Source organism: Rhinoraja longicauda, chromosome 3 (assembly GCF_053455715.1).
Source record: "Rhinoraja longicauda isolate Sanriku21f chromosome 3, sRhiLon1.1, whole genome shotgun sequence".
Classification (NCBI taxonomy): Eukaryota; Metazoa; Chordata; class Chondrichthyes; order Rajiformes; family Arhynchobatidae; genus Rhinoraja; species Rhinoraja longicauda.
The window spans coordinates 88,157,001-88,171,939 of record NC_135955.1 but is presented as its reverse complement, the minus strand read 5'-3'; the positions used below and the strand labels follow the sequence as shown (position 1 = coordinate 88,171,939).

The window sequence follows — 14,939 nt, the reverse complement described above, 5'->3', positions numbered from 1 at the left end:
TGGAGCAAAACACGGTGTTTTCACTGTCAGCTTGAAGGAGGGTCTCCATCAGAAACATCACCTGTGCAGTCTGAAGAAGTATTCCGACCCGAAACATTACTTATTGCTTTTCTCCAGAGATGCTGTCTGACCCGTTGAGTTATTCTAGCACTATGCCCTTTTGTATATTAACCAGCATCTGTAGTTCTCTGTTTCTACATTATGTGTTTTCACAATGCTCCACAGATCAATTTTCTCCAGAGATGCTGCACGTTGTCTCTATCTTTAGTTGTTGGAGGAACTATAAGATCCCCTCTCATCCTTCTAAATTCCAGTGAATACAAGCCCAGTCGCTCCACTCTTTCATCATATGACAGTCTTGCCGTCCCGGTAATTAACCCTGTGAACCTACGCTGCACTCCCTCAATAGCAAGAATGTCCTTCCTCAAATTAGGAGCCAAAACTGCACACAGTACTCCAGGTGTGGTCTCACCAGGGCCCTGTACAACTGCAGAAGGACCTCTTTGCTCCTACACTCAATTCCTCTCGTTACGAAGGCCAACATGCCTTAGCTTTCTTCACTGCCTGTTGTACCTGTTTGCTTACTTTCAGTGACTGATGTATGAGGACACCCAGGTTTTGTTGTACTTCCCCTTTTCCTAAACTGACACCATTCAGACAATAATCTGCCTTCCTGTTCTTGCCACCAAAGTGGATAACCTCATAATTATCCACATTAAACTGCATCTGCCCACTCCGCAACCTGTCCAAGTCACTCTGCATTCTCATGGCATCCTCTTCACAGTTCACACTGCCACCCAGGTTTGTGTCATCTGCCAATTTGCTAATGTTACTTTTTAATTCCATGATCTAAATCCTTAATGTATATTGTAAATAGCTGCAGTCCCAGCACAGAGCCTTGCGGCACCCCACTAGTTACTGCCTGCCATTTTGAAAGGGACCCGTTAATCCCTACTCTTTGTTTCCTGTCTGCAACCATTTTTCTATCCATGTCAATACACTACCCACAATACCATGTGCTCTAATTTTGCCCACTAATCTCCTGTGTGGGACCGTATCAAAGGGTTTCTGAAAGTCCAGATACACTACATCCACTGGCTCTCCCTTGTCCATTTTTCTAAAAAAAAAATCCAGAAGATTTGTCAAGCATGATGCCCCCTTCATAGATCCATGCTGACTTGAACCGATCCTGTTACTGCTATCCAAATGCACCACTATTACATCTTTGATAATCAACTCCAGCATCTTCCCTACCCCCGATGCCAGGCTAAGTGGTCTATAATTCTCTGCTTTCTCTCTCCCTCCTTTCTTGAAAAGTGGGATAAAATTAGCTACCCTCCAATCCACAGGAACTGATCCTGAATCTATAGAACATTGGAAAATGATCACCAATGCGTCCACGATTTCTAGAGCCACCTCCTTGAGTACCCTGGGATGCAGACCATCATGCCCTGGGGATTTATCAGCCTTCAGTCCCATCAGTCTACCCAACACCATTTCCTGACTAATGTGAATTTCCTTCAGTTCCTCCTTCACCCAAAGTCCTCTGTCAAGTCGTCAAGTCCATTTTATTTGTATAGCACATTTAAAAACAACCCACGTTGACCAAAGTGCTGTACATCTGATTAGGTACTAAGGAAAAAATGAAACATACAGTACATCTGTGCCCTAGTACATCTGGGAGGTTGTTTGTGTCTTCCTTAATGAAGACAGAACCAATGTACCTGTTCAACTCATCTGCCATTTGCTTGTTCCCCATCATAAATTCACCTGTTTCTGTCTTCAAGAGACCCACATTTGTCTTTACTATTTTCTCCCTCTGCACATACCTAAAGAAGCTTTTACTATCCTCTTTTATATTCTTGGCTAGCTTACCTTTGTACTTCATCTTTTCTCCCCGTATTGCCTTTTTAGTTACCTTCTGTTGATCTTTAAAAGTTGCCCAATCCTCTGTTTTCACACTCATCTTTGCTATGTTATACATCTTCTCTTTGGTGTTTCCTAGTTCATCAATCCTGGTGTATCCTAGTTCATCCATCATGTTGTATCTAATTTTCATTTTTGAAACGCCCGTTATAACTGAAGTAGCTGTATTTGATGTATGCCAATTTACCTGGTGTAATTTAATGTTGTACCAACAGATGGAGTAGCAGATTTTACTGACTGAATTCAATAGAAATGGCGGCAGTCGAGAACCGAACCACTGAAACTGAACCATCTGAAGGTGGAAACGAGAATAATTCTTCTTTTGCTGAAATTCCATACATCAAGGTGGAGTCACATGCTGAAAACTTTACAGACGTGGGTCCTTCCCACAATGTTGCTATGGGCATGAAATTTGTTCTGCCCAATAGATTTGATATGAATGTTTGTTCTCGATTTGTGAAGTCTCTGAATGAAGAAGAAAGTAAAAACATTCAAGATCAGGTAAATTCTGATCTGGAAGTGGCCTCTGTGTTATTTAAAGGTAGGTAACAAGCAAATCTTTTAGATTGTCTCTAAAATAGTACCCTCAGCTAAAAAAGAAATACTAGTTAATGTGTTGGTTCTGGACACGACCAGGGATGAAGTGATTATAATAATGGCTCCTTTAACAGTATTGGTTGAAGCAATGAGAAAAAATTTCAACAAAAGGAGGATGTGGTTGATTATAGAACCACAATTCTAGGAAGGCAATCCCAGTAGGGTTAATAGCTTGGGAATACATTTGTTATATAAAAAAATAAGATGCAAGTAAGAGAGCAAATCGTATCTTTTACTAATATCAATTCCAGAGAAGCCTCTCATGTGGAACCTTGTCAAGTACCTTATTGAAATCAATATATACAACATCTACAGCTCTTCACTCATCAAATTTTTTGGTCAGTCTTCAAAAAAACCCTCAGATTCCTAAAACACAATCTCCCATGTATAAAACCGTGCTGACTATCCCTAATCTGCAGCTGTCTGTGTGTATATATATTTTTTTATTTATATAAATTATATATATTATGTATGTGTGTGTATATATATATAATTCCTCAGAATACTCTCCAGTAACTTGCCTATCACAAATGTTAGGCTCACTGATTTATAGTTCCTAGGCTTTTCCTTGCAGCCCTTCTTAAATAGAGGCATAACATTAACCCTCCAATCTTCCAGCACCTCACCATAATGATGAGTCATATATCTCAGCTAGGGTGGCTGCAATTTCTTCTCCAGCTTCCCGCAACATCCTTGGATATATTTGATCTGTCCCAGGAGATTTATCTACCTTCATACGCCTTAGGAAATTCAGCACCTTGTCGACTGTAATTCGGACTGACCACAAAACATCTCGATTGACTGTCCCACGTTCCCCAGTCTTCATGTCTTTCTTCACAGTAAAAACAGAGGAGAAATACTCATTGAGGATCTTGCAACATTCAACTTTAGCAAGTTCCTGTCTTAATACCATCAAAGTTGGCTTTGCCCCAATTCAGAATTTTAACTTGTGGGACCACCCTGTCTTATCCATAGCTATTTTTAAACTAATAGAACAGTGGTCACTGATCCCAAAAGGCTCGCCCACAGACATATCAATCACTTGCCCTTCCCAATTTCCTAAGAATAGATCAAGGTTTGGCCTTCCCCCTTGTATGACCCTCTCCATATTTCTTGAACATATTTGACAAATTCCACCTTGACTAAGCCTTTGTCATGCTGACAGTCCCAGTCTATATTGGGAAAGTTAAAATCCCCTACTATGACCACCTCATTAGTCCTGTAGATGCCTGCAGTCTCCTGACATATTTGTTCTTCTAATTCCCATTGTCTACTTGAGGGTCATAGTACACTCTCAACAAGGTGAATATCACCTTTTTATTTCTCAGCTCCACCCATATAGTCTCACTGGATGAACCATCAGTAATGTCGCTGTTGTGACATTCTCATTAATAAAACAATACCCCTTCCACTTTTCCCCTTCCACTTTTCCCCATCCTCTTTTCCCCATCCTCTTTTCCCCATCCTCCTTTCCCCATCCTCTTTTCCCCTAGCTAGCCTTTCTTTGTTTTCATTGATGTTATTGTTTAAATTAATTTGCAACAGTTAAATATTTTAATTAATTTTATCAGTTTTTTTATTTTACTTAAATATATTTTATGGTTTAAATGGTTTGATTATCGGAGACTGAGTTTCATGATCTGCTGCCTGAGAACGAAGGCACTTGTGGATCGCTGTGCACAGCAGATCAGCACTCTTGGGAGTGTGCAGTAGGAAAAAGCTGCTTTCAGTCTGTTCCAGATTAAAATAAATCTGCTCCATTTTATGATACAAAGATTTTTTCCAAGAAGGTCCATTAATCAAAATGATACGTAAACTGAAAATAACTTGGCTGTGATGCAACAGTACGTCAACTTGAGGAATATTCCCAGTGCATGAGGTTTAAAGTAAAGTCTATTTATTTAATTTACGAGGAACGAAGGAATGTTATTATTTTACGATCAGATCACTGAATGAAGGAAGAGACGGCAAGCCAAGCACCAATTTTATGCCTAAAGTGGATGTGGAGAGGATATTTCCACTAGTGGGAGAGTCTAGGACTCAAGATAATAGCCTCAGAATTAAAGGATGGTCTTTTAGGAAGGAGATGAGGAAAAGCGTATTTAGTCAGAGGGGGTGAATCTGTGGAATTTTTTGCCACAGAAGGCTGTGGAGGCCGTCAGTGGATATTTTTAAGGCAAAGGTAGATAGATTCTTCATTAGTACACGTGTCAGGTTATGGGGAGAAGGCAGGAGAATGGGGTTAGGAGATAGAGATAGATCAACCATGATTGAATGGCAGAGTAGACTTAATGGCCTAATTCTATTTCTGTCACTTATGACCTAAAGTGTTCAGAGTACGTATAAGAGTGACTACTTTGAAGTATTTATTATCCTTTGTCCCTTCACAGATACAGTTTCTGTCCTTCATTCAGCCCATGACTGAGTAAAAAGTTGACATTAGGAATTGTGAACAGCAGCATAAATTTTCATTTTTGAATATCCATTTTCAGGTTTATAAATATTTGTGTTTTTTGCAGCTGAGTGCAATATCCAAACTTCTCCTGGAATTCAAGTAAGGCACGTCGTCACGCCCTCAGTAACGAAGCATTTTTCACCCATTAAACAATCAACAACCTTGACTAACAAACATCGTGGAAATGAAATATCTGCAGCACCCTTACTCTTGCACTGTAAGTCTGATGTAAATTTAGAATATTTGTGCTGAAATTACCTTGGATTTGATGTGCACCACATATATCATTATTAATTTAAAAGGTTGACTTTTGCATGAGTGCATGAGTTTATTTAGCTGAAGTAGATTGAAGTCCTTTAAGAGAATGAACTAAATTATTTTATGGTGTATTTTTATCCCATTTATTAATGGGTCGCATTTTTTTCATTTTTCTTATGTGATTTAATTCTTAGCCAAGGAAATGGTTTTCCAGACATGTCAGTGATATTGGTCCTATTTTGAATCATTGAATATTTGGCAGATATGCATGCAGTAGCATGAGGAGACTGGCTCTATGGAATAAAGGAATTTAATATGAAATGAAAGAGAGAGCAGTTTTAGCTGTTGGTGATGAAAGAAATTGTGCTTTTGTGGAAACTTACTTTTGAGAATAATCTGTATCAAAAAAAATGTTTTTGGTTCTCTATTGTGACCCTAACTTTAAATTATTTTTATAGCTTTGTCTGTCCATCAGCTGGCAGCACAAGGGGAGTTACTTTATTTGGCAAGTCGTATAGAGCAAGGTGAGTTGTTTTTTTTTGCAACTTGTGCTTTTTGTTTTTGTGTACGATTTGTCTCGCTGGCGATTCATACACTGGCCTCAAAGATTCATTTAGCACTGCGCTACAGAGGGATTTGAATTTTTTTAGCTCTCTGTATCGATGGAATTCTTTCTCTCTGCCCTGCCCCTTGAGAGTTGTGGATACTTGAGTCATTGATAAGCTTTTGGAATCAGGTGGAGCTGAGTTATAAAATCAGCTGTTATCTTGTTAAATGGCAGAGCAGGCTCAGGGATTAGAGTGGCCTACTTTTCCTATTTCTTAAGTCTGTAAACTGGAGTGAATGCTTCTGTTTTATGTAATTTCTAGACAATCTCCTAAACATGCAAGATGAGCAAGGCTTTACTCCACTCATGTGGGCAGCAGCACATGGACAAATTGCAGTGGTGGAGTTTCTGCTACAGAATGTAAGGAACTTATCCCTATTCTTTATGTATCTTGCTTTAAAGGTTTAGAGGATCTTCACAACTAAGAAACACCTTAACGAGTCCAAACTGGAATAGTGTGCGCCTTAGAATAGACATTTTTCTCATGTGTTTTATGCTCTTGTTCATCCAGTTTGTGGAAATACCAATTTTGAGAGATGCTGCTGAAAAGCCAAGATGATTTGGGGCAGTACACTCTCTAGGTTGTCCTTTTTCCATAGTAGAAACATAGAAAATAGGTGCAGGAGTAGACCATTCGGCCCTTTGAGCCTGCACCGCCATTCAATATGATCATGGCTGATCTTCCAACTCAGTATCCCGTACCTGCCTTCTCTCCATACCCCCTGATCCCTTTAGCCACAAGGGCCACATCTAACTCCCTCTTAAATATAGCCAATGAACTGGCCTCAACTACCTTCTGTGGCAGAGAATTCCACAGATTCACCACTCTGTGTGAAAAAAAACTTTCTCATCTCGGTCCTAAAAGACTTCCCCCTTATCCTTAAACTGTGACCCCTTGTTCTGGATTCTAGTGTGCTTAATGGTGGAGAGACCAAGTACTTAAGTCGATAAATATATATTTTAAACGTTATGATGACGAAAGACAAGTTGTGCAAGACGCATCTAGTGGCATGATCTTCCAACAACCTTCATCAATCTGAAAATATTCCTCAGCTGGCAACCATGGATGAGCTGTGAAATTAACTCCCTCGTGAAGAACAGGTTTGAGGTGTTCAAGAAGGGCAATCCTAACCCATACAAATGACATATTTATATGGTCTCCGCAAAGACATCAGGGATGCCAAGAGACAATTCCAGACCAAGTTAGCATCCCAAACTGCCCACATTGGCACCTGACGATTGTGGCAACCAACTTTGGACATGACCTAGGACTTCTCTATGTCACTGGATCCTTGACTTCTGTCCCACAGGCCATATTAGTAAGGATAGGCAACAAACATACTTTAGTTTAGAGATACAGCGCAGAAACAGGAGGAAACCGAAGATCTCGGAGAAAACCCACGCGGTCACAGGGGGAACGTAAAACACCGCACAGCAGCACCTATAGTCGGGATCGAACCTGGGTCTCCGGTGATGTAAGGCAGCAACTCTACTGCTGCGCCACCGTTCTGTGAAATACTACATGAAATTTCTCAACACAACGCCCCAATAGGCTGTGTTCTCACCCTTTTAGCATACTCCTCATACACTCATGTCTGTGTAGCTAAATTCTGTTCTTACTCCGTTTGCAGATGACACCACTGCAATGTGCTAGAACTCAAACAATAATCCCCCTTCATAAGACATAATCTCCTACTATGTTGAAACACACACACCTTAAAATTCATAAATCATCCATAAATACTTGATCTACAAAATATTTAGGTTGAAGATAATATTGTTTCTTACTGATTTATTTTCTAATTTTAAAATAAAGAATTGTTACTTTATCACAAAACATTTATAAATGCAGGCTTTTGCTTCTCTTTGGAAATGAAATTGAAGTTGCATATTTCTTTTTGAAAGGGAGGTGATCCACATCTTTTAGCAAATGGGAGGGAGAGTGCACTATCACTGGCCAGCAGTAAAGGCTACTCAAATATTGTTAACATGCTGCTTGACTATGGATGTGATGTGAATGAATATGACTGGGTAAGTAGCCTTAATGATTTATTCGTCAATAGTTTTCTTCTTTATATAGAAATCAAATGATATTTTAAACAAGATTTGATTGAATGAATTAAGTAAAATGGAAAACCATCAGCCACGAGCAATTTGCGGTTGGATTTATCATCATTTGTTTTGCTCTATTTTCTCATTCAAACCATATGTTCTAATGACATAATGGAGAAAGTTAGAAATAGCAACTGAGCCAAAAACCTGAGGTCAGTAAAATAACGTCAATAGTTGTCATGAACGTTGTCTATTTCAGAAGTTTTTACATTTTAGATGTGCATGCTGATTATATTTTCCCACATTGGCAAGTTTACTACCTCCTTAAGCGTTTGTGGATTCAATGCATGGGAGTTTGTGGTTGACAACATCTGTCAGCGCCTGCCATCATTACTCTGTAAAACTGACAGCAATTTTTGTTATCCTCAGATGTGAAAGTTGCTGCCAGAATTAACTTGCTTAAAACCACAAGGTGTGCTGTTGCAGTCTTTTTATAGACCTTGAACATGTTTAAGATTTGTTGAAGGAGATGAAACAAAAAATTTATTCATAAACTGATTTAGTATCTGGCCTTTGAGAAATTGATTTTCTCTCCGTAGAGTTGCATTTCCTGAGAATATTGTGAAAGATCTGTCATTTGAAATACTTTTTAAAACGTTTTTGATATTTCCACCTCTACGTTAATCTGCTATCATCTCTGAAACCATCTGCTTTCTCTTTAAAATGTTAATTATTACTATTTATTCTCTGGTTTGCTCTATGAGAATTTTGAAATCTGATTAGTTGATTAGCCTGCTTCATGACAAGAGTTATGGAGAGCAGAAATGGGCCCTTCTGCTCGCCATCAAAGATTCAGCCTGATCCCAGTAACAGGATCATCATCCCTTAATGATCCTATTACTGCTGCCCCACCCCCATGTCACCAACATTTCTAGCCACTTGCCAACACACGAGAAGCAAATTAACAATGGCCAATTAACTTACCGACCCACACGTCTTTGGAATGTAAGGGATAATGAGAACACCTGGGGAAACCCGTGTGGTCCACATGGACATCATACAAACTCCACATAGGCAACACTGGAGGTCAGGGTTGAATGAAGGTCTCTGGAGCAGTGAGGCAGCGGCTCTACTAGTAGTGCCACTGTACCATCCTCTAAATTGTTGCTAAACTCCAGATTCTCCTGTCAAAGAAGCCAGATTGCATGTCAGGAAAGGGCAAATCCATGTCGTTAAATCGTTTTGGCATCTTCCTTTAAATTATCTACAAGATGACTAGGAGAATTCTGAAGCAATATCATTTGTTTGGCTAATAATGTACAAAAAAAACAGTGCTGGAGAAACTCAACGGGTGAGACGATATCTGTGGAAGGAACGGACGGATAACTTTGCGGGTCGCAGCCCTTCTTCAGGCTAACCCGAAACATCATCTGCCCATTTCCTCCGTGGGTGCTGTCTGACCCCTGAATTGCTCCAGCACTTTGTTTTATGCTCTGTAGTCTCTTGTGTCTCCTGGTTAATAATCTGTTGCAGTTTGTGGAAATTTGCTGTGCTGATATTGGTGGCTGCATTCCACCCAGCAAAATACTGACAACACTTCAAATATTGAATTAACTCAACAAATATTTATAAAAGCTCCCATCTCTCTTTTCTTATCAATTGTGTGGCTACCAAGCTACTTTGAGAGCAGTTAAAAGATGGTCATATTATAAATGGGAACCAAGTAGGAATGACCAGAGGTTACCTTGCCTGGAAAACCATTGAATCTACTGGATTTTTGCTGCAATCTTGCAGCTTCAAGGTCACATTGATCTAAACATTCATGCTCTTGTATTTGATTTGTGAGAAATTATACATGGATCTTTTTCCTTAAATTTAAATACAATATTAAGTGCAATGATTTTGAATTTTTTCCTGGTATTTTTCTGATTGCAGAATGGGGGCACTCCTTTGCTTTATGCAGTGCATGGAAATCATGTGAAATGTGTGGAGATGCTGTTGGGTAAGTCAGCCCTAAAACAAATTACTTGTAAATTCTACACTACTAAAGAATTTTACCTGAGATTTTAGTGCACCATTATGATGCCTTTTAAACTAAAGAATGCTGCATGATTTTTTTTAAATATTAATGTTGGAGATTCAGGCAGCATTGTTCAGTTTACTTAAAAAAAGTACAGGTGGTGGTATGGTTCCTTGACTCAGTTTAAACTTTGCTCTCTATAATGTACCATGTAAATAAAAATTAGTTAACTATTTGAGTTGTTGACCTCTGGGTATGGTGGTGGCATAGGGGTTGATGCTACCCGAGTAACTCAGATGCTTGTCTGATAACCAATAGAGAAGAGAGTGCAAACCTCACTGTGAAAGCTGTGGAATTTTAAGTCGTTACTGATTTGTAAATTACAAAATAATGAATCTGTAATAATGACCACAAATCACTGGCTTATTGTAAAACCTCATCTGGTTCACTGATGTCATTACTCTGTATGACTTAAATATGGCTCCAGACCCAACAATGTGGCTGACAATAAATGATAGAGTTTTTCAAGATGTCACCACGGATTAATGAGGGCAAGCAGTGGACATGGTAAAAAATAAATTAAATGATTTTTTTAAGTTAATTTTTTTTTTTTAAAGACATGGTCTGTATGGACTTTAGCATGACCTTCGACAAGGTCCCACAAGGTAGGCTTGTCTGTAAAGTTAGATTGCATGGAATGCAAGGTGAGCTTGCCGATTGGATTCAAAGTTGGCTTGGTACAAGAAGTTAAAGAGTAATTATGGAGGGTTATTTTTCTGATTGGAGGCTGTGACCTGTGATGTGCTGCAGGGGTTGTTGCTGAGTCCACTATTGTTTGTTATATACTTTAACAATTTAGATAACAATGAAGTTAACATTGTTACCAAATGGTAGACAGTGAGGAAGAAAATCTAAAGTTTACAACAAGCACTAGATCAGTTGGGAAGGTGGGCTAAGGGATGGCAAATTAAATTTAACTTTGACAGGTGTGAAGTGTTGCACTCTGGTATGTAAAACCAGGGCAGAACTTGCACAGTAAATGATAGAGCCCTGGACCGTGTTTCAGAACAGAGATCTTAAGGATTACATTTGTGAACCTTTGCATAACTCAGATTTTACGCAAGTCTGTATCTCCATCTACTGCCTGAAATAACTCGCTGAAGGTATTAACTGCCTCAGCGGTGTCTGCGGGCACTTTCTGCGGCAAGCCACCTTTTGGGTAAGCACCGCCGCCATTGTTGGCTTGTTTCCGATGTAAAATTGGTCTAAAGTAGGGTCTCGACACGAAATATTGCCTAACCATGTTCTCCAGAGATGCTGCCTGACCTGCTGAGTTACTCCAGCACTTTGTGTCCTAACTCGGAGGTAGTTCATGTCATGCATGAGCTGCAAAAGGAAGTTATAGAAATGCAAACAAGTATGACTTTTAAAAGTAATTTGGACAGATGTATGGCTAGGAAGGATTTGGAGGGCTATGGGCGAAATGAGGGAAAACTAGCCCAGTATGCCAACTTGGACTGCATGGACAAGTTGGGCTGACGGGTCTATTTCCATGTCCTGTAGCTCTACGACTCTATATCCTCTGAAATGCTCAAGCAAGCCATTCTGTTCTGCCAGAGCTGCTATTTTTGGTCTGCAGCATTTCAAGAAGGTGATTCTTCAGCATTAGGGGTGGCCAGTAATTGCTACCCTCTGGCAAAGCCTCGATCTCAAAATAAAATTAATATTAAGTTAATTTGGGGAACCTTTTAATCATTGTTTGATCAAACAAGTTTTTCAACTGTCTTTGCAGAATATGGTGCTGATCCAACTGTTGAAACGGATTCGGGATTTAATGCTATGGATATGGCTGTAGGGCTTGGTTTCAAGAATGGTAATTATTAAACTTTATTTCATAATGCAATTAACCTGCCCAAGTGCAGTTTACAAGTTTTGTTAAAAAATAGATCCTTCAAAAAAACAAAATTACTTTATTTTGTAATACTTGTAAAGCACTGGTAATAGGAAGTCCGGAAGTTCTTGTTAACTTTCATTAACAAAGAGACAAAAGAGGAAAAATCAATTAATTCACCTTACTTGGGTTACAGGGCTTTAGTTTTAATAATCAATAAACAAAGTACCTCCATCATTTATTAATCAATGCAAGTGAAAAAATTAAGATATATTTTTGCTTAAAAATAATCTGTTTATGCTTTAACAAAAAATATTTATTACTGACTCAAACAATTTTGAATACATTTGAGGAAGTTTCTCCCTCTTAATTTTTTCCCTTTCTCATCATGTGGCTTATCACTTTTGTATCCAATGATACAACACAGAACATGTTCTCTCACCAGGTCTTGTGGGCAACGGAGGATACCCCAAAGTGACATTTTTCCCCCCTCCCGATTTCATCACCATGCCATAAAGACACAAACCCTTCATTTGACATGTGAAGCAAGTAATGAACTTAGTTTCCACAATATTTACATTTGCGCCTTTGAAATTTTCAATTGGAAAATTGAATCCATGTACATGTTATCCATGTACATCTGGCAAGTAGGAGAATTTGTGTGATAAGGTACAAAATACTGTGCATTTACATGTAATTGATGTTCAATCTTTGATATTACACTGGAATAAACATTTGGGTTAGTAGTCAAAATCCAGTGCTTACAGTTAATTTCTAGCTTATAATGAGGGACCTAATAGCGTTCAAAAAGATTGCATTAACAAAATTAGAAAATTCTCCTTCTGATATTAATTTCATTTGCCAATTTGATTTAGCATTCTAGAGCCCAACTCCTCTGAGTTTCTTGATATTTCTGTCTTGCTTCATGATAGTCATATTAGATGAGGCAGCAGTACCTGGGCCCAGCACAATCTGGAAATAAGTAACTGCAGATGCTAGTTTACAAAAAATGGATGCACGGTGCTGGAGTAACTTAGCGGGTCAGGCAGCATCCCTGAAGAATGTGGATAGGTGACGTTTCAGGTCGGGACTCTTCTTCCAACTCAACGATTTATGTCGGAAACGCGAAACATCACCCATCCGTGTTCTTCAGTGATGCTGCCTGGCATTCTGAGTTACTCCAGTGCTTTATGTCCTTCCCAGCAAAATCTCGTTTGTGTCTCACAGTCTGAGCTGGACAAGATTAATTATTTCTTCAAGTTCCCTCTCTCTGATGTTGGATGGCATATTCATGCATTGGGTTTATTGGTCACCATGGGCAAGTTGAGCTGAAAGGCCGGTTTCAACGCTGTACGACTCTATATCGTACCAAGATAACCAGAAATTCCTGATCTTTACAAGGCAATCGTCAGAAATTCTTGATCTGTACAAGGTGATCAAGTTCAAGTCAAGTCAAGCTTATTGTCATATGACAAACACATTGTGGTGGAGATAAAATTGGAGGACCAACACCTTGTATTTCACTTGAGCAGCTTACAACCCAGTGATATGAATATTGATTTCTCTAACTTCAAGTAACTCTTGCTTTCCCTCTCTCGCTCCATCCCTCCACCACCCTAGTTCTCCGACTAGTTTCACTGTTCTGATTAATTTGACCGTACGCCTCGTTATCACTTTCCCCTCAGCCGACAATCAACCATTCTATATTTCCTTGAGCATTGTCAGCTTTGATCTGTTTTCACACCTTACTCTTCCATATCTCTAGTGTCCTCCCCTGACTCTCAGTCTGAAGAAGGGTTTCCACCCGAAACATCACTTATTCCTTCTCACCAGAGATGCTGCCTGTCCCGCTGAGTTACTCTAGCATTTTGTGTCTGTCTTATGTTTAAACCAGCATCTGCAGTTCCTTCCTACACACTAGGATTCGAGTTGTGCAGGTTGGTTCAAGAATCTGATAATTGTATGAAAGTAGTTGTTCCTGAACCTGATTGTGTGGGACTTCAGGCCTCTGTACCTCCTGCCCGATGGTAGCAGTGAAAAGAGGCATGGTCTAGATGTTGGGGATCCTTGACAATAGATGCTGCATTCTTGAAGCAGTACTTCATGTCAATGCTTTTGATGGTGGGAAAGGATTTATCTGAGATGACTGGGCTGAGTCCACCACTCTCCAAGCAGCCTCATATGTTCCTGTGCATTGGAATTGTCTTATGAAGCTATAATGCATCCAATCTGGATATTTTCTACAGTGCATCATTGAAGTTTGTTGGAGTATTTGGTGGCATGCTGAATCTCTTTAAACTTCAAAGAAAGTAGAGGAACTGGCATGCCTTCTTCATTGTTACATCTCTGTGCTTCCCCTCTTGCAAATCTATGCCCTCTAGTTTTTGACTCCTGGGGAAAAAGATTAAGACCATTGCAATCTGTTCTCTTTTAATTTTTGCCAGGTGCTGATTATGTCCAGCTTTTATAGAGTAATACAGCACAGAAACTGGCCCTTCATCCCAACTCCTCCGTGCCAACCAAGATGCCCTATCTAAGCTGTTCCTATTTTGCCTGAATTTGGCCCAGATCCCTCTAACCCTTTTTCTGATTTTCTGATTCTTTTTTTTCTCTTCAGATTTTCAGCAGGGCTACTTTTGTGTGTCTGGAAAAAGGAATTGTTACATTTTCTAATTTGGAGATTTCCTTCTTTCAGTTCAACAGGTTATAGAGGCTCATTTGCTGAAGTTGCTGTTGAACATTAGGGAATGAATATATGGCACATTTAGCAATCACAGGAGAACAATTCATCTTCTCGACGGTCTGGCTTTGCTGAGGAAATGTTCCAAAATGTTTGTGTTTGACAGTAAACCAGTCAGTTTACCGATGTTTGCAATTTGTCCATGGTTGAAGAAAGAAAAAGAAAAATCCTGATTCAGCTTTGCCTATGATGAAAATAAGACTGGTGAATGTGATTAAAGACTTGCTTTATAATTTATTGGGCGGTGTATTATACCATTATCACTGAATTGGGCACTAATGTACCCAATGCTATAAAGGGAAACAGTTTGCTGAAATACTGTAAGATTGTACCAATATTACTTGTGTGCAAAATAGAGGGAATAAACTTTCTATAGAAGAAGATTCTGTTAAA

The 14,939-nt window shown here is 39.3% G+C and overlaps 1 protein-coding gene across 2 annotated transcripts in view; it reads left to right on the top strand.

Moving 5' to 3' along the window:
• The window catches only part of ankra2 (ankyrin repeat, family A (RFXANK-like), 2), a 15,540-nt gene extending 601 nt beyond the window's left edge, over window positions 1-14,939 (top strand). For both annotated transcript variants that reach the window (XM_078396611.1, XM_078396610.1), the window contains exons 2-9: window positions 2,142-2,467; window positions 5,043-5,195; window positions 5,695-5,760; window positions 6,106-6,203; window positions 7,749-7,874; window positions 9,831-9,897; window positions 11,708-11,788; window positions 14,502-14,939. In XM_078396611.1, the coding sequence (XP_078252737.1) occupies window positions 2,179-2,467; window positions 5,043-5,195; window positions 5,695-5,760; window positions 6,106-6,203; window positions 7,749-7,874; window positions 9,831-9,897; window positions 11,708-11,788; window positions 14,502-14,557 (936 nt within the window). In that variant the 5' untranslated portion in view covers window positions 2,142-2,178 and the 3' untranslated portion in view covers window positions 14,558-14,939. The remainder of the gene's footprint in view (window positions 1-2,141; window positions 2,468-5,042; window positions 5,196-5,694; window positions 5,761-6,105; window positions 6,204-7,748; window positions 7,875-9,830; window positions 9,898-11,707; window positions 11,789-14,501) is intronic.